Source organism: Sylvia atricapilla, chromosome 4, assembly GCF_009819655.1.
Source record: "Sylvia atricapilla isolate bSylAtr1 chromosome 4, bSylAtr1.pri, whole genome shotgun sequence".
NCBI lineage: Eukaryota > Metazoa > Chordata > Aves > Passeriformes > Sylviidae > Sylvia > Sylvia atricapilla.
Window position 1 is genome coordinate 3,063,529 of NC_089143.1, and position 19,726 is coordinate 3,083,254.

The 19,726-nt window shown below is 39.3% G+C and overlaps 1 protein-coding gene across 2 annotated transcripts in view; it reads left to right on the forward strand.

The window, feature by feature from the left end:
- The window catches only part of MTUS1 (microtubule associated scaffold protein 1), a 117,667-nt gene that overhangs the window by 59,287 nt on the left and 38,654 nt on the right, over positions 1–19,726 (forward strand). The window contains exon 1 of one of the 2 annotated variants that reach the window (XM_066316929.1): positions 8,069–8,535. The exons of the other annotated variant lie outside the window; for it this stretch is intronic. Coding sequence (XP_066173026.1) covers positions 8,415–8,535 — 121 coding nt within the window. The 5' untranslated portion in view covers positions 8,069–8,414. Of the gene's footprint in view, positions 1–8,068; positions 8,536–19,726 lie in introns of those variants that run through there. 2 annotated transcript variants of the gene reach the window in all.

Genomic DNA, 19,726 nt, shown 5'->3' on the forward strand with positions numbered 1-19,726 from the left:
GCAAAAGCAAATATCCTGTTTGGCAGTTCCAGAGGTAAAGCAGTCATTTTGGGGAATAAAGCATGTGAATATTTGGCTTATCCTGTTGTTCCATGACCCTGAAAGGGGTCTGTGGTGTGTTATGGATCACAGATTACATGTGCAGCATAAGACCCTTGTCAGGACCACAGCAAGGACAACTGATGGAGACACCTGTAAAGTGTTATTAAATGTGTTATAAAAGTGTGATAAATGTTGTATCTTGTAGCACTGTGATGGAGTATGCAGCGTAGAATTGGTCACTAAAGGCTGTAGAAGCCATGAAAACCAAAGAAGCTTTATCAAAAAATGGTACATGCTCCATCATGGTGCTCTGTTTTCTGCCTCTCCTAAAGAGAGGATGGTTGTTTTAGTTCAAGTGTTTGTGAGAAAATCTAACACTGGGAGAGGGAAGGAATTCAGTCAGGGGCTTTATTGCAAAAGTGAGTAATAGTGCTGATCAAACTCAAATGGAAAACTGAGGTATAAATATAACAGTCCATGAAGTTGTCCCTTGGAACACGTTGAAGGTGGGGTCTGGCTCTCCACGCAAACTCTTACACTGGGATAAAATGCTTTTGCTAACAAAATACTCTGGTTCAGACAGAAGTTGGAGGCATACTTAAAGGCTCAGTTTACACCTCTTTCTTTCATGCTCTCAGTCATCCCTGTTGAAACTTGAGAGGAAACAGTTCTTATGTTGTAGATTCTTTGATAGAATAGGTTACTCTTGAGATACCTGCACTTTCCAGGTCTGAAAAAAAAAAGGATTAATGTTTATCACACTGTGATTGTGCTTTGACAACAACAAAAGACTTAATGTTTTAAAATTATATGTTATACTGTGTCAAAGTTGTTATTTCTTTATAAATTGGGAAGACTACTCTGAGATCTGATGCACATCGTTGTGAATGCCAAATATTTAGGTCTTCAGTTGACTGTCTGTGGTATTCAGCAATGTATTGCTGATATTGGGGTAATTCAAATTACCCCAACTGATGAGGGATATCTGCTCAAGTAACTCATTAGTTACATTAGTTACTGTTTCTCCTTTCCTATTTGATTAGAAGATCTTTCGGGGTTTGTTATTGATTGTGTATTTGCTTGTAAGAGTTTTTGCAAGTGTAGAAGAAACTGTGCAGGCAGTTGTGTTGCTTGGAGACTTGAAAAATCTTTGATTTGTATGTGAACATAAGTGCCCTGGCAGCCAAGAAATCCAGGTCTTCCACCTTGCAGAAGTGGGCCTTCTGACTAGCTCTAACTGGGAATTTCCATGGGGATGTATTGGATAGAATCCCTGTGGATTCTCAGTCTCTGGTGTAAAGGGCTTCAGCATTTGTAAATAAATTGGATTCACCAGTTTTTCTGTCTGTGTCCCTATCTCCAAAAGAAGAGCCAGGAAATCCTGCAACAGAACTTGGAACAGTTTTACATGCTCTGGGGTGACTCAGGTTAGTGTAAGATTAGATTCTGTATTCATTTAATGCGGTTAATGTTTTGCATACTGGAAATTCTGGGAGTTGAACAATGTGATATTTTCCCTTTATCCATTGAAAAGCAAGAGACATCAGGCTTAAACCTCTTTTTGCAGATATTTTACTGTGGCTGGACTGTTTTGTTGCCTTTCTAGCTGCAATAAAGAGCTGGCCATAGTCTTTTTTTAGATGTTTTTTTCATTCATGTGAACTATGAGGACTGTCTGAATGACTCAATTGTCTCGTGATCTAACCTTAGAATACCTTCAGGCTGATGCTCTTACAAACAGACAGCAAAGCTACTAAGTAAAGTAGCTACTGCATGTGAACTATGAAAGCTGGCATTTGATTTGCCAGTTCTATATAAATAAATGCATGTTATCTAAATGTATGAGTTGCAGTTTCTTAATAAATATATTCATTGAGGACATAAAATGATGCTTTGAAGAGTTAAGGGAATATCTATAAACCTGAAATAATCTTTGAAACACAACAGCTTCTTGGCCAGAGTTTTCCACAGTTACTAAATAAAGTAGAGTACAACGACTGGATCTAAGGCTTTAATTTCTTAATTTAATTTCTAGAATGCTCCAGAAGTCTTCAAAGTGAGATGGCTGGTACTGATATTCACAGAATGCCACTCTAAACTCTGAAATCATCTGTTTTGAGTGGGTTTTTTTTGGTTTTATTGGTTTTATTTAAACAGATGGTGTTTTTCCTAATTTGTTAGAATAGGCAATAGGATGTAAAAAACCGAGAGGTACATGACAATACAGCCTTAATGTATTCCAGATTTTTTCCCTTCAGTTAAGTCTATCAGTGTATTTGCTTTTGTGTTCCTTGTGTTCTTCTTAAACTTGGCCTTGTGAAAGTTAACATTTTGGGAAAGTTATCTGCTGTTCTGTACTAACAATCAGCACTGCTCCGTGTGCCTTCAACAGATTTTTTTACAAAAAAAACAGGGAATTCCAGAACCTCAAGGCTTGCTATGGAGTACCATGTGAGCCATCTAATTCAAGTGGTAGTGACATTCTGTGGGCAGTCTCTCAAATTGATGGACTGAAAATGTTGGGGTTATATTTAAGATCCCAGCAGTGAGGACTTGGTAGGGGTTTTATCAGTTTTGCTATCGTGACAGAAAGTCATTCATTAAGGCCTTTTGTAGCCCAACCAAAATGGTTTTCACACTGCAAAGTCTGCTTCTTCTCTTAATGCTTTTTAAGTAAGGACTTGTTTCCTGGATTACAAGTGATGTGTTTCAGAGTTCTTTGTTATTACTTAGTTCCAAACTTGTGTGAGAACCTTGCTCTCCACCTCCATACGTCCATACTCCAAACAAGTGATGATGCAGAAAGTATGCAGGCTTTCCACAGCAGGGATGTTTGTAGTTTATTCCTGTGCTGTTTATTCTGTTTGTGGGGAAGAATGTCTGTGGTTCTCTTCCCTGGTATTTATTTTGTTTCACAATAAGAAGCCACGCAGGAGAACAACCCAGAGCTTTGGTTTTCTCACCCTTGTGTAAATACTGGATGGGCCACTGCTGTGTGAGTGGAGAGGAGAGCTGAAAGAGATGTCTACAGATTGCATCAGCTCACTCCAAGTGAGAGAGAAAATAAAATTCCCACCTTGGGAGCTGGAGTTCACTGGACCTTGTTAGGGGCTTAAGTGCACATAATACTTGAAAGGTCATTTAGCTGTCACAGAAACTCGTGGTCTTGTGTCAGAGATGGTTAAACAACTTGTGCATCTGTGTTTTCTGGCTGTGTGTCTGGGTAATGGAGGGCAGACAAAGCTAGCACAGGTAGGCATAAGTCAGTGAGGTATCTTGAATGTGCTTTGTGCTCTCCAGTAAAGCACTAGCGTGTCTTAAGGCATAGACTTGGTTAAATTGCCTTTATCTGCAATATTGCGCTTTGTTAGAGGCTCTCTGGGTGTTGTTGTGAGGCCGTGGGTGCAATACGTGTGCACAGTGAATATAAATCAGTGTTGTGCAAATCAATCATTAATAGATCTCTAGATGATGGGTCTAGTTTAAGCATTTATTTTCCCTCTGTTGCTTGAGGTTTGAACTCACAAGAACTTTTGCATACACCTGCCCTATTTCTGAATCACAGCAAAGAGATGGTTGTGAGTTTTGTGGTTTTTTTTTTTGTTTTTTTGTTTTTTTTTTTTTTACAAAAAAACCCTATTTTTTTTGTGTGACTGCTTGGATATTCTGCAGTACAATGTCTTACATTTTAAGTGAAGACAAATGATCTTTTTTGGAATGAACTGAAATAATGCCAGCCAGTACCATGTAGAATGAGGCCCACTATCTTCTTTTTTTTTTTTTTTTTCTTTTGGCTTTGATATTATAGTGAAGCTATATCATTGAAGCTTCAGATTTTAGGGCATGTTACCTTAACGTTGGTGATATTGTACAGTAGAGTAGTAGTTCTGTGAGATTTTGACCAAAGTGCCATTTTGAAAGGGACATCCTAAAAATGCACTTACCTTAAATCAGAAGTTGAAAGTAAAATTATTCTTGCAGTGTTTTGTGGCTGTTCTCAATTCTAAAAGAGTGCAGGTAATGTAAATCCCCCTGTTGCATGAGGGATACACAGCTCAGCTGATTCCTGTATCAGTTTGCCCGGGAATCCACTGCAGTGTCACCTTCAGTTTGATTTGAAATCAGCTGGATTTATAATGATTAAAAGTGTCTGTGTACAGAAAAAAGAAACGTAAATTTTTCAGGCTTTTAGTTCCTGCTGCGAGGAAGGAAGATGTTTCCTTTTTTTCTTCAAGAGAGGATTTGAGCTTAAAATTAGTCTTGAAGCTGCAGTTTGCATTCGTTGTGGCAGCCAGTATTGTTGCCTACAGGACTATTAGCTTTTCAAATTGGAGCACTGGCTGGAGCAAGGTGATCACAGGAGAGTGGAGTGGGAGTAGTCATTTTCCAGAAATAAAAATGAGGACACAGATGACCCTTTGGCTCTTAGTAGGTTCCTGCTTCTTGCATCTCTCTTTGCATAAGCAATCAGCCTTCAGTTCTTCCTGGAGTAAAACATGCCAGTGAAATCCATCTGCTCTGCACTGCTCTTGCTGTCTTGTGACATGGAGCCAAGTGTCCCTAACAGGGGCTTCTTGGGGCTAAATATCTAGCTTCTGATGGAAACTTTTATACAGTGAGATACTTACCTGTGTTCCAGTGGCATTCTTGGTGATTGTTGGATGAGGAGAGAGGGAGAGGGACAGCAGAAACACAGTCACTGTGGATTTGGCTTTGTGAGGCTGAATGGAGAGCAATGTACTTCACTCCTTTTTTATGCTGCTCATGTTCCCAGAGAGTGGCAGATACACTAAATCTGCTGGGGTTAAAATAGGTCTGGCCCCTCCATCCATCTGATGGTGTCATCAGGTGTTGGTGCATTTAGCAACCCAGACTGAATTACATGGTTATAACAGGATAGGGCCCCTTTGTGTTGATCGCAAGTTCTGCCCTTGGAGTCAGAGGTAAGCCAGCAGTAAGATGCTAGTAAATAAAATCTGTCTTGTCCTTTGTGTATTGCTTCCTATTTTATTGTGCTCTTTTCTGATTCTGTTTCCTGTCACCCTCCTCTAATGTCCAGAAAGAAGAAGACCTGTCTGTGACTGTCCTGTTATGCAGGAAATGTAGACAGTGTTGCTGGCGTGCTCTGTGAAGGTCTCATGGATTACTCTCTGGCTTTCTAGTCTGCCAGAACGAGATGTCTGTCATGGGGAGTGCAGACAGGAGTGAAAGGTGCTGTGTTCCTGAGCCAAGGACTCCATGCTAGCACAGTGAGGCACACCGTGGTGTGACACGAGCTCTGTAAAGATTATGCTGGATTATTAACCCTCTGCAAGTTAAGTCTTGCCTGGGAGCTCCTCAGACTGCCATGGGCAGTCCTCTTGCTGGCTGCTCTTGGAGCACTGAGCTTTGGCTACTGGATGAGACATGCATCCTTTGCTTTTTATTAGTGCTGTCAGGTCTGCTTCTGAATAACCCAGACTTGTTTCTGTCTGCATCAGAATTAAAGATCGAGAGGCTACAAAGGCATTTTGTCAAATCAGAAGGTTTTTTTACAAATAGTGTGATGTATCTGGTTCTTCATGGCCTATTTTGACCCAAACAAAGAGCAGGAAGGAAGAAACAGAAAAACTATTATTTGTGTATCTCTGTAAGAGGAGTTTTGGTCTTTATACAAGGATTTGATGTCCATAGAGAGCTTTTGTCTGTTCATATTTAATACGATGATTTTTTCCTTCTACAGTTTCCAAACTGGTTCATAACATCATGTTTGCCCTGTAGAGATTATTTGTTCTAGCTCCTATTCCTAGGAGGTTTCAGCAGGCTGTTCCATCTTCTCTGGTTTTACTAATCAGCTACTAATGGTTTTAGCTAATGAAGAGTTCTTTACCTTTCTCCTGAGCACTATTGCAAGGATGGGGAGAAGTGGTGGGTTGTTTTTTGGATGTGTTTTGTTGGCTTGGAGTTTGTGGGTTTTTTTTAGCCTGATTGGACTGTTCCCACCTTTTTGAGAGCACCAGTTTGGGAAGGTGAGAGAATATTAACTGCATAAGGCAGCTCCCTTGGAGAAATGTGGGAACAGGAGGGAAATAAAAGGGATCTGTTATGAGTGTCCTGGCAAAAAGGTAAAACCCGGTGTGGCTGGGTGCTAAATAACATTTAAAGACCGGCTGTAAGCCCAGTAAAAATCTCAAAATGCCTTAATTAAGAAAAGATTTTAGAAGAATGATCTAATATTTGATGAGCTGTGCTAATGGACTGTGCATGTGTGAATACACAAGTGTACTGTACTGTGCTGTAACAAGCCTTCTGGTTTACTGCTCACTGTGGTTTTCAAGCATCATAATAATGCAGCCCAGAAAGGGGCAGTGTCTTTGATGATAGTCTTGGATTAGGAAAGAGTCTGGAAGTGCAGGCTCTTGGAAAGTTAGATGAACACACACTGCTTTGTGCCAAAGCTCTTCAGACTGGAAGGCATAGATGAGGTTTTACAGCAGTAATGACATGCATGCCCTGCTGTGTGCAGAGGCTGCCCTGGGAACCAAACAAAAAAACCCTAATTTACTGCCTTTGTACTTATTTTGAACGGTTTTGTGCGGACTGAAGACGTATTACAGCACTTCAGAGCTGGTGTTTCATCAGCGTGCTGGGAAATAAATATTTTGGTGGCTGCTTTGCAAACATGCCAGGGGATTTTCATGCAGCCTGCTGATGAGTGTGTCTCTGTGCTGCAGCTTTTCTGCTCCACATGAGCATCTGCTTCAGTGTCACTGCACTGGGCTCTGTGTGACGTTAGAGATACCCGGATCCAGCAACAACGGGCTATTTTTAGTTCTGGCTGATGTGGAAAGGAGGTTCTGGGAGTTGGAAGGATTGTGCATCTGCAGGAAGTGAGACATGCTATTAAAATATCAAAGTTGGGTTTGTGAGGTAAAGAGAGGACAGGTAAGGCACTGCTGAAATGAGACTGTGGTATTTGATTTGGGTTATACCTGCTTCAGACTGAGTTGGGTTAATTGTTTCTGGAAGTGGAAAAGCTGTTCTAAAGTACAGATGTTAGAGAACATTGGCTGGGGTTTGCTGGAATGGTAGAAGTGCAGAATCAATGGAAAAGTACCTAATTTTTTTTGTCTCTAAAGAGTGGCAAAATCTGTGGAGGCCAGCTCTTCAACCAACCCCAAAGAAGTGTGAGCTGCCACTGTCTTGTCTCCAGCATTGGCTGAGATTATTTGGGTGGTCCCTGCTGCAGTGGCTTCCTGGTAAGACAGCTGCTGACCTCAGGAAAAGTAGTGAAATGTTTCTTTCTGCACAGGAAAGTGGCCAGTGCATGTATGTCTAGTCATGGTGGCAGGTCAAAAATGTGACATTTTCTGATTTGTAAAACACTTACACCTATATTTTCTAAATTTATTTTTAATTTAATTTTTGCTGATGTGGACTCCAACTAGGTATATGCAAAACTTTTCAGCTCATTAAGTCGTAAGAGGAAACTTTTTATATGATTTTTTATCAATCTTTTTGTATTTTTTATTTGATATCAAATACAAAAAAATCTGTTTTGTAAGAATTCCTCCAGCACTGCTTATTTGCTTCAGTGTTTGGGTGCCCTCAAAACCCAGCTGGCAGAGAACTGTTTTAATATGAATTAATGCCTGAGTCCTTCTCCTCTGATGATAAATGGAAGCATCTGCAGCATTGAGCTGCCAAGCTAAGCAGAATTTCCCTTAAGCAGCTCTCAAATACTGAATTGTTCTTAGAGAATAGACGTGTCTTTGGCTTTGTTAACACTGGTAAATATTGACAGAATATTTGATTGAAAGGAACAGTTTTAAAAAGTGCACCCTGAAAAGATTTTTGGAGAGCAGAGCTGAAATGTGCCTCCGGGAATATTCAAATCATGTTCTTTACAGTCTCCAAAGAAAAAAAATTACATGGACTGTGACATTGGCAGCTGATATATTCAGCTGGTGAGACCACCCACTTCCTCCTCCTCCCTCCTCATCCTCCTCCTCCCATTTCTCCTTTTCCAGTTCCCAGCCCACGGAGTCCCACAGCAGGCTGAGCATCCGTGCTGTGATGCAATCCAGAGGCTCTTGGCTTTCGAAATCTCTAAGTCGGTTTTATTCTGAGGACAAGCTTTGTTTTCAGAACATCTGGTGAGGAGAAGCTGCCAGCAGCATTTACTTTGTGGATATCTGCTTTGACTGTTTTTGGTTTTTTTTGCTTGTCTGTGCATAAGAAGTAACAGCGAAGGAATGGAGACCTGATTATTTCTTCAAGCCTGTTTCCTTTAGCAAGAATTGCTCAGGAGTGCTTAGAAGCTTAGAAGCATAGGATGTGACAGTACATGGAGGCTGTTTCTGGCTTGTTTGTCTTCCAATTGCACTGAAGACATGTTATGGTCCCCGAAATTTTCCTTATCCAACATGCGCATCAGGCTGACGGCAAAGGGGCTGCTCCGAAACATTCGTCTGCCTTCTGGCTACAGGAAAAGCACTGTTATATTTCACACAGGTTTGTGGGGTTTTAATGTGGTGATTAGATATCTTGTTTACTTCAACAGCATCTTATTTTTGTACTGGGCATGAAAGTTTTCGAATTTCAGACAGAAGTCTGACTTCTAAGCAAAGTAGTTTCATGTTCTAAGCCTCTGCGTGTGTGCTGAGCTGCTTGTTTGGGAGATATTCTGTTTATGAAATGCAAATTGGGGTTTGCTCTTTCCTTGCACAAATCCAAAAATAGTGTCAGGAAGTCTGTGCTATTAAATATTTATCTCATCATTTTAATGGTTATCTACTGGGAGCACTGTCTTTTCTGTATCCTGATTGGGAAAGCAGGGAGGGAAGTGAAATGGATACAGGCTGTGGCTTTCTGTCTGGGGGAAATATTTGAATACTTACCTGTAGATATCTGTTATCACCGATGTTTTGCCAAATGCATCTTATTTGCAAGTGGAACAAACAAACTTTTGTGCCTCTTGTTTTGAGGCAAACCTAAAAGGTACAAAGTTTGGAGAGACTGAAGACAAGTGTGTGTATGTATTTAATTCATGCACACACACGTGCTCACAGGGAACACAACAAACAAAAAAAAAACCTGCAAAATTCTCAGCTGAATCTGACCTGATTTTTATCTTCAGTGTCAGGCAAAGCAAATGAAGTTTATGGAAGGCAAGCTTTATTCCAGGACATAAATGTGTCATTTTGGGGGTGAGGGGTGGAGGTTGCTTTTTGTTTGAGCTGAGCTGTGACATCTAGAGATACCAAGAGCATCTTGCATATGTATTTTTCCCCACTGCACTATTGACAGTTATCTCTTGCATTTTACTTAGAGAGGAGCAAGCAGCTACATCAACTAGTTTTGCAGAAGCTCTTCACTCAAGAATTTCCTCTCTCCCTTGAATACCACCCTTTCTGCTTTTATTTTCTTGGAGTTGAGTGCTGCCAGTCAGCTTTCCTTGCTGTCCTGTCTTTTCACATGGCAGCTTAAACCATTTGCCTTGTCCATTCTTACCCTTGCCAAAGTAAATCCAGCTTCAGAATTCTTCTGGGATGATAAATGCATTTATGAACATAATACAACTGTCCCACTGTACAATAAAGGCTTCTGTTTGCAGGTTGCTTGTGTTGGCTTTAAAGTAGGATTTAAATACCTTGATGCCAAAAATTCTTATGTAAAGGGTGTCTTTGTGCATTATAACTATATAAATAATGTGAAATTTCTGCATAGCACATACTCCAGGACCAAAAATCCTAAAGGAGAAGGTGAGGGGAGATAGTGTTTAGACTTCCAAATGTTCATTAAGTGCTACTGAAATTCGTGTCATTTTGAAAACTAAGTGTCAGTGCATGTATCAACAGAAATTTGCAATGATAAGAATCGGTTTTTGGTTTCATTTCATTGGAGTGGATGTGAAAGCCAAACCTCTGTGAAATACAACATGTAAAATAGATTGCAAGTCCTGTGTTCTAGTTAAGCAGCACCTCATTGAATAAGAAGTGCTGAACAGACCTTCTGTGTGTTTTCTCTACATACAGTATATGTATAGTGTGTACAGACTATATAATACTGCACTGAGGCTTAGGGAGGTTTTTCCCTCCTTTCCCCTTCTGCTTTGCTGTCCTTGTATATTGTAGGAAGTCAGTATATTAGCAGAAAGCTGACCAGTGGTTAGCTAGAGCTGAGTAGACCAAAAAAGTAGGGCATGTGAAAACCAGGTCATAGTCTGTAGTGGAGAATGCAAGTATGTATAGATAATAAATACTGCAGGGTTTGAAACAGCAGAACGCATCGAAGCTTCTAAGTGATTATTTCAGCTTCATAAAGCTCAGCAATAGTACATGAGGCAGGGACTGTGTATGGCAAAAGCATAAAATGTTATTTTCTGCTGTTGTTGTTGTTAAATGCCAGGAGGAGCCATATTTAGTTCTGCAGCACCAATATATAACAGTCTTTTCTTGTAGTGGTTTAATTAGATTAAAATGCCACGGCTTCTTTCCAAGGTCTCATGAGCAATAGGCACAATAAGCAGTAGAGAATGTGTCAATAAATAAGGGAAGGGGAAACTGCCAGAAGGAATTTCAGGGTCCATCTAGGACTATGAATATGTATGAGTGTTACATAAACAACACTGAGTTCCAGTTTTGATTGCGCTTCTAATGAGCATTATCATGGATTTCATTCATAATTGACTGCCTTTATGGCTGTTGACCTCCTTGGGACACTTAGAGCACTTGCTGAAATTTAGAATTTTAAAGTAATGCTGAGCACAGGTCATTCTGTTGTCATATCTTACCTGACAATTACAGTGCAGCAATTTGGTGAAGCTGGAATGGAATCACTGTTGGGAGGAAAAGGATGGAACTTGTTCTTGGGTTTTCAGTCTGACTCAAGGGTGGTTCACAGCAGCCTGATGCAGTTTCTTCTCATGGAGCACACAGTTATTTACACAGGTTAGTAGGTTCTAGGTTAGTCATTGCACTCAGCATTGAGTGGATCCTTGTGGAGGTGTCCAAGCACCTGGAGTAATTCAGATGTGTTGCAGCATAATCATGCAGTCTCTTCAGGGGAAGCCAAGTAAAATCAGATGTTTTTCCCCTAGGAAGGGCATAAATCCAGGTGAAATTATCTGTAATATTTAAATTTAATATTTAACTTTAAAATTAATATTTCTTATTTAAATATAATAAATAAATTAATCATAATACATTAATAAATACGAGACATACATTCACAATAAATATTTAATATTTAAATTTGATATTTAAACTTAAAATCTAGTGTTTAAATATTAAATTATTTTTAAGGTCTTTCAGCTTGTTGCCTTGTGTCTAACTTCAGTGACTTTGCTCTACACTGCTTCAAGGTCAACATATCCAGAATTTCTTCTCTCTCCTTAAATGCAGGCAGACATCAAAGTATCATTTTTCTCAGCAACTGGAAGTATACTGCACCTGCATTGTTAGCTGTATGTAATGAATGCCCTCTTTAGCAAAACAAAATCCTGACACCTTCAGAAAATAAATTATTTTCCCATCCTGTGACTTATAAAACTTCCTGGTGGCAAGTAACTGCAAAAATCTGAACGCTTCAGAATTGCATAAACATGGCAGAGAAGAGTGGGAACCACTGTCTTTCAGTGATGAAATATTATATTTGCTTCCTTTATTGAACCATTTAGGATTTTTAGCAGGGTGACTAAAGTGCTCTGGCGTTCTTCACGCTTCAGTGGTGTGACAGAGTAAATCATCATCTCTGTGTAGACCATCAGTTCTGTACAAACTATGAGAGAAAGACATTCTCTTACGAGTGATTACAAAATGGGAGTTTTGAGTTGCTTATGTTTTCTCTTACATAAAGATAAAAGTCCAGACCAGAAAGTAGCTTTGCAAATAGAAGTCAAAGTTCTTGTGCTTTTTGTTGAGAATTTGTTGAGGTTTTCATACTGTTAAAATGTTTTCCCCAGCCCTTCTTGCTGCTTTTTCTCTTTCTTTCCTTCCCTTAAGCTAAGAGTGCTTGGTGCTCTTGTCTTGCTGGTGACTTCCATTGCTTATTAAACGTGTCTTTTCAGCAAGGTTTTAAAAACTTCCTTGCTAATAACAAGCAAACATCATAGATGTGTTTATTGGAGCACCTGCCATCCTTTTTCAGTGACTTCTTCCCAAAGTTCTTCTTTGATCAAAGGGAAACCATAAATTTACTTCTGTGTCTTGGAAAGCAGGGCTCTTAAAAAAGGATTCTGAAACCATGAGGCGTCATGAGTTACTAAACTGTTCATATAATTTTTTTCCCATCCCTTGAAGAATAAGTGAAGTACTGGTTAAATGTCTGACACTACAGTTTGATACAGCACCACAGAAAAACACCTAACACACTGAATCCTATTAATTCTAAATCTAGAAGCCTGCTGGGGAAATTTTATACAGGAACAAGTCTGTTAAATATTTGTGTCACCCACCAAGGAAAAAAATATTTTAGAAGTAAAGCCAGCTTATCTGTTCTGAGCAAAAGAGGTTGAATAGCTGGAAATCATTCGTCATGGGGGATTTTGAATTTAATCATGCTCCTGTTTAAGTCAATGAGATTCTGCTCCTGACTTAATCTAGTCAAGAGTGGGTACTAAATGACCTGCCTGATGTGCCTGATTTTAGTCTTAATAGGTCATAGCTTCAGTAGGCATGGGCATGATAACTAAATGGAGATCCTGATTTTCACATGGCTCTGTGTCTCTGGGTTTGTAAGTACAGTTTGTACTCTCCTCAAGTCCCATCCAGTGGATGTGTTTACAGGAGCTGTAAAATGAAGATAGTCATTTCAAAGGAAGCCTCAGTAGCAGAAATTCTCTGCCAAATCCACCCCAAATCCCCCACAAACAGCGAAAGAAACCCCCCAACCCAACAAAAAATATGCCAGAGTTAAAACAGAGTAACTTTTATGTGATGTTAACACTTGACCTGTGCATATATTTAATAAAGTATGAAAAGGAACTGAAATAGGGAGGTTTGCCCCAAAATATCTGGAGGAAGAACTACAGATCCACTGTAGCAAGTGATGTTGGATTTTGTTATTCCTTCACTTAAAGGGGTTAATTGTATGTGAAGGATGCCCCAAGTATTTGTCAATATGAGATAAATAGAATTGTTGCTTCAAGTTCAACCTCACAGAAAAAATGTTAATTGGAGAGTAAATATAAAAGACATAACAAATGACCTCTTCTCATAGCGCTGCATATTCTAAGTGTGTATTTTTTCCCACTTGACATATCTAATAGGTGAAAAGTTCTATTGCTGTGAAGTAGGTTAGAGTTTGAAAATGACAGGCAGCTACACTTACACTTACAAACTTGAATAGCTTTTGAATTACTTCAGGGGATTTCCAGTGTGGTAAAATGAGGCTTAGACTTCTAAAATCTGCCTCTTCCAGTTTGTGCAAATGGATCTGTTACCACTGTAGAAATGGCTTGAAGCATTCAGACAAATGAAGTATTACTACTTATCCAGCTTTTCTAATCTGAACTTAAACCATCCAGCAATAGCTTTTTTTTTTTTTTTATTTTTTTATTAAAAGGAATATACCATGAAATTTCAGTGATAGAATGCAACACTTTGGGTATTTTCAGCCAATTGTCTCACTGTCTTGTGTTACCCTTCTTTCTTTGCTGGCACAGAAAACTCTGATGTGTGAAGGAGAATGAAGTTTCTTCCATTCCCAGTTAATTTCATCTTATGTTCAGTTACCACTCTCACTGCCATGAATGGCAAGAAGTGGCAATTTATGTTTATAGAGATGTGCTATTAATTTAGTGTCACGTAGAGAGGCAGGATTTCTTCTGTTTTTATTATTTTTAAAAATGGTAATCTCTCAGTATTACAATACTTAGGAATAACTTGGGTCCAAAGTGATGGATTTGATGTCTTTAGGGAAGTTGTGGTGTTCCAAAGAGCTCTTGACTGTTTCACCCAATATCATGCCAAAACCTTACTTATCTGAAAAATTATTTGCAAGCCAACCCTGTCTCTCCTGGCTTGTCATCTAGAAAAAAGTTCTGTGACAAGTTCCCCTGGTCAAGCTGGAATGGTGTCGTTACAGTTAAACAGAAACAAGTTAAAAACTGTTACTGTTAACAACTAAAAAAGTTAACCCTGTCACCATCACCTATCTTACCATGTACTGCCAGAGTTCTGGTTTCTGTGCTGTCTCCTAGAGGCACAACAAAATAGCATTTGATCTGCTGAAAAAGAAATGTATTGCCAGTGTAACTTGCATCTTTAAATAGTGTAAAAAAAAATCCGACATCCCGTTTAATTCAGCTGCCCAGATACTCCAGTGTGGAAATATCTCACCTTAAATAACCTGAGTTGTATCAGGACATGATGTTGCTTTACAGTTGCTATTTACAAAGCTTTTATTGGTATCAGGAATCCTGTATTCAGCCTCTGGCTATATTTATATATTTGCTACTTGTTGTCATGTTAGTGTGCTGCTTGTACACTTATAGCAAGTAAAAATCTTCCTCAGGATCCTTGTGCAAACAGTTTATGTGTGATGTTATGGAAATACTTCTAGTTAGGCAGGAAATTGGGCGGCTGGGAACATCTGTGGTGAAATTCTTTTCATGAGAGCTCATCCTTTCCTCAAAGAGAACTAGCAGCCCTTCAGTAGAAAAATCACAGTATTACAAATAGTACTCATTAATTGCTTAACTTCCATAATAATTTTGGACTCTCTGCTTGTATCAGAAGCATCTGATTTATTAAAATGTTATATTTGCATTTATTACGAGAATAGACTTTGTGCTAAGCCTTTTCAGGTATTTTAAGTCATAAAACAGGATTTTTGGAAATGTTTTCTGCAAAAGAATAAGTGAGCTTTCTTATAAAGCTAGTTGCAATTTATTCTACTCCAAATAAAACAGAAGATTAGAAAAAATTTGCATTTCTTAGCCATGAACATCACTATGTTGTATATGAAATATAAAATGACTTGCTTATTTTCCCACCCAAATACTACTGTACAATCTGCCAGCTGCTTAACTCACTTATCAAGGTAAGAAACTTTGCCAATTAAAAAGATAAAAGGTTGTGATATGAAAGGAGTAGCATAACACTATTAAACCTATATTTCTTTATTTCAGGAGGGATCTCTTCTTTATTTCAGGAGGATTAGGATTTAGGGTCAAGAAAGCAAGCTGTGTGTGTGTAATGTGCAGTGAATATTTTCCTTGCTGCCTTTGTCAGTGGCACAAGTAAAGGTGCTCATATTTGGAGATTTTTCTTGAGGAATAACCTCACATACAGGTTTTGGTCCTTGTGTAAGTTATGGGTATATCCCAGTGAACACAGCACTTAGGTGAGGTATCAGCTCCTCAGGAAGATTTCTGTTGCCTTTCTCTCAGCCCACCACCCAGCTGAGCAAAAATCTGTCTGCCATCTTCACAGTTTGCTGGCTGGAACAGCAAACTGCTCAGGCTAGGTTCAGCTTCAGGGGAACCTGAAGTGCCAGGAATGATATTCTGAATGTTTCAAACCTTCTCCACAGGAGCTGCCTCGTCTCTGCAGCAGCATGACAAGCAGTCCCTGCTCAAGGGGACCACTGGTAGCTGTCAGCCAACATTTGCCAAAATGCTCTTCAAGCATTTGAAGCAAATTCTTCTCAAGTTGTGCAGCTTGGCCCAGAGTGGCTGGAAAGAGAAGTCCTTTCACTGCTCAGCAAGGACTTTATGCCTCTTAAAGGGTGGAGACATATTTTTAGCTAAGGAAAGTGCTGAATGCTACCCTGTTCTCTATTTTGTTTTCAGCTTGGCAAGATGTGTTCAGCTAGGCTCTGATATGCTGCACTTGGGCTGTTCCTGAAACAATGGTGTGCAATGTCCTAAGCACTTCCCTGGGGAGATAGATTTGCTGTTAAATAGCAGGAAAACTGCTTAACATGACAGGAAGGACTCAAATAGGGCCTTGGTGTGGTGACTGCCAAGCTATAGAAGTGCATTTTGTGTTTCTTTTAAAAATGTGGAGTTCCAGCAGCACTTGGGTCTGGTATGAGGCACTTGAGATGTGATTTTTTTTTTCTGTCTTGAACTTGCAGTGAAGCGTGGAAAATTGAATTCACATGGATGATTTTAACCAGCAGCAACTGAAGTGCTATTAAGATGCTGTTCTATTCTGTTGACCAGCAAATGGTTTTTCACTGCTGGGGTAGCTTTAAAATACCATTTAAATTTAGTTTTAGATTTCCTCTAAATTGGTATTTTCATCTACATTGGTATTCCTTAAATTTCATCTACATTGGTACTTCTTAAAACATGCTATTCCAATGTCTCCTTAAATACATTTTCCTAAAATTATGAGTTTAATTTTGATGGCTTAAATTTTCTTTCATTCCTCAGGGACTTAACATTAATTGTGCTGATATGTGTAATCAAAAGGATGAAAAACACAAGTGCTTAAACTTTAAATTAGAAAAATGACTTTCAGTTGTGTGAACCAGCCCAGTGGAGGTGATTATGTGCAAAAAACCATTTTTAATGCTTTAGAAAATCAGTACTGATCTAGAGTAACTCAGAGTGTTAACTGAGCTGTGAAACAATGTAGACATAAATAATCCTTTAGATTAGACACAGAAAAGTTTATTGCAACTTCCCTGATGTGACCTTGTCATGTCAAGGGAGTTATGTGCCACGAGGGTGTCTCTGCCCTGTTGTGTGGAAAAACAGTTTAGATTAACTCTGTTTGTAAAGGAATTGCCTGGTTATTTTTTAGTCATGGGAAAACACCAAATCTGGGACTGATCCTGAATTTATCAAATGAAGTTAGTGCAGCTGGGGAGGAGCAGCCTGCTGGGTGCCATCTGGGGCTGTTGTTGGGGAGGATGAATCAGGGAAACCTTATCAAGATGATTGCTTAGCAAAGATTCTGAAAATATGAAACCTATAATGGAAATAGAAATGAAAGCTGACTTTGAGTTGTAGGATACTGAGTCTTAGTTACTATAGAACCTGAAAACAATGGTCTAGCCAGCTGAAGGAGAATCCCTTTGATTGAACAACACCTTTCTGCTGGCTGAGGGATCCAAAGGTCAATGGAGCAAAACAGAAGTCTAAAGAGTAGTTTTTAGAGATTAAAATATAACACAGTATGGTGATACAGTAGTTCTTATAGGCTGTATGTAGATTGTATAGGATTTTGTGTCTTGTGTTGGTTGGTCATAGTAAACTAGAACATTCATCACAAAAGGAGATATAATGGATTGTAACAAGGACCTCGCTCTCTTAACTCTCTTACCTCTTAACTCTCACAATTACCTCTCCTCTTAACTCTCACCCTTCCTCTTCCCCCTGCTCTCGCTCTCTCCTGCTCTCTCCCCTGCCCTTTGCTCTCTCTCTCCCTTCTCTCTCAGCTCTCACCCTGCTGTTCTCTCTCCCTCTCTCTTTGGGACTCCCCTCCAGCCCAGGCTGGTGGCTGAAGGCAAGGCTCTTTTACCCACAGCCCTGCAATAAACCCACATGTTCTAGAATATCCAGGCTGGCAGAATTCCTTGTCCCAGCCATCCGTGGATTCACCTACAGACTGTGATTAAAATCAATCAAGATAATGGTTGGAGCAAAGTCATGGAGGGATACACCATAGTCAACAATGTTGAAACCACTGCATCAGTGTTTTCTGCATTGCCCCAAGAGTGATTCTTGAAGGGCTTTGGGAAGTTGATCAATTCCTGTAAACTTCACTTTTCTTAGTTCATTTCCAGCCTGTAAGCTTAGTCATGCCTGTACCATCAATGAATATTTTTTTGTTTAACCCATGGAAAAAAATCATGGTCTAGATTTGTCTCTGAATTGGTTTGTACTCTATACTCACAAATTTATGACTTCTCTTACAAAGTGAATCTGTATGCACCAAAAAAGAGAATTTGGATGCTAACTATTAATTTTGTAACTCGATATTGCAAACTGCGGCCATCAATTTTACGAGGAAAATGTTAGGACTGAACTTCTTAGTGATCTTTTGGTAGCTAAAATATGATTATATTGGATAACTTAGCACTGATTATAGTGCTTCCTACGTGCTTAGAAGTGCTGTCACCTTGCTTTTTAAAGAGTATTATCAGCGAATTTGATCATAGTCTGAATTTGCTTTTAAATGGCTTTTAAATTATTTCATAAACACAGGAAGATGTGTTTCAGCTTCAGAAACACTTCTGGCACAGAGGCAATAATGGAGGCAAGGCTCTGGAGGCTCTTTAAATTCCTCCTGTCTGCCCTATTTTCCTTCCATAATATCCTTTAGGCAGGATTTCAGTGCCATGGTTAAGTCAGTGACATTTGTTAGAGTCGTATAGCATCAGCTCACAGTAGTGTGATTAGATAAACAGCTTCTGAGTTCAAACCAGAAGCCATTCTGTCCTCTCTAGCCAAGATAGCTGCAGATACTGCACGAGAAAAAATGTTGCATGTTAATGTGCTAGTCTTGTGGTCAAAAATGTATTTTTCAAGTCTCTTCTTTGTACGGTTGTTTCCAAGATTATGATTCCTTACAAATTAATCAGCCTTATGTACACTCTTCTCTGAAAGACTTTGAGTAGCTGAGGAAAAGAAATCAAGTTCTTGAATCTCACATTAGTGTGAGCTTATATATGTTCTGACCATGAACTAATATGTTTCTTGTGAAGAAAGAATTACCATGTTGAATTAGAAGTGAGCAAAGTTGACAAAGGTCAGTGATTCAGTCCAATTTCCAAATTCACTCTGGGTTGATTGGTTTGTTGGTTTTCTTTGTCTTTTCTGCAACAAAGTATAATTCTATAATTCATCAGCAGAAAATAGTTTGTAAACTTAAAATCTTAATTATGTATGCTATAAGAGTCCTGTTTGGAGTTCTTCCTAGTCCTTTCCTGGGTTGTTGAAGCCAAGCTTTGGATGTAGATGTAGATTTAATTAATGATGCAAAAAAATTTGATCTGTGAAATTCTCTTACTTGGATTTGTAAGTAACAGCATCTCTCCCAGTTGCTTTATCCTTAGCATAACTTAAAATGTTTGGCAGCTCTTTTAGAGGGAACCAAGTTAAAAAGTAGTTGAAAAACAGTTAAGCTGTTCTCACCACTGACTTTGCAGAGCACAGGAGACTGCTCTGCGTGCGTGAGAGCAGAAGAGAAAACTCAGCCTTTTAGTGTCTATGTGAAATGTGGCATGAAGAGAAACTGAAGTCAGTGATTCCATCTGAGTGAAATCAGGTTGGGTTTTATGTGGGAGAAAACGTGCAATGACAAAAATGCAGCGAGGTGTTTTGTGGTGAGACCTAAAAGCATGGAGCAGTCTGGTGAAATGCCTTTTGTGTCTAGGTAGTGTTTACATCAATAAGGAGTGATGTAACTGGCTTCAGAAGGCTTTTTCCAGCCCTGTATTCCTGATGTTGAGCAAGGTGGGGTGGATTGCAGTATTAAAGAAGGAATGCTTTCAAGTGTTGCAGCTTAAATGGTTTCCTCCTTTCTGGCTGTGTTTCAGCCATTTCACATGTGAGAGCTGGGATCCTCTCAAAGGCTGGAGCAGCAAGGGGCCTGTGTTGGCACAATTCTGCTCTTGGGTCTTGTGTGAAGGTTTTCTACACATCAGGTACTGCTCTTCTTCCTGTAACATCACACACACTCTCTGAGTGTATCCAAGGAGGGTATGGAGAAACAAAGGGATCAGAATTTGTACTGGGGAGGCAAGT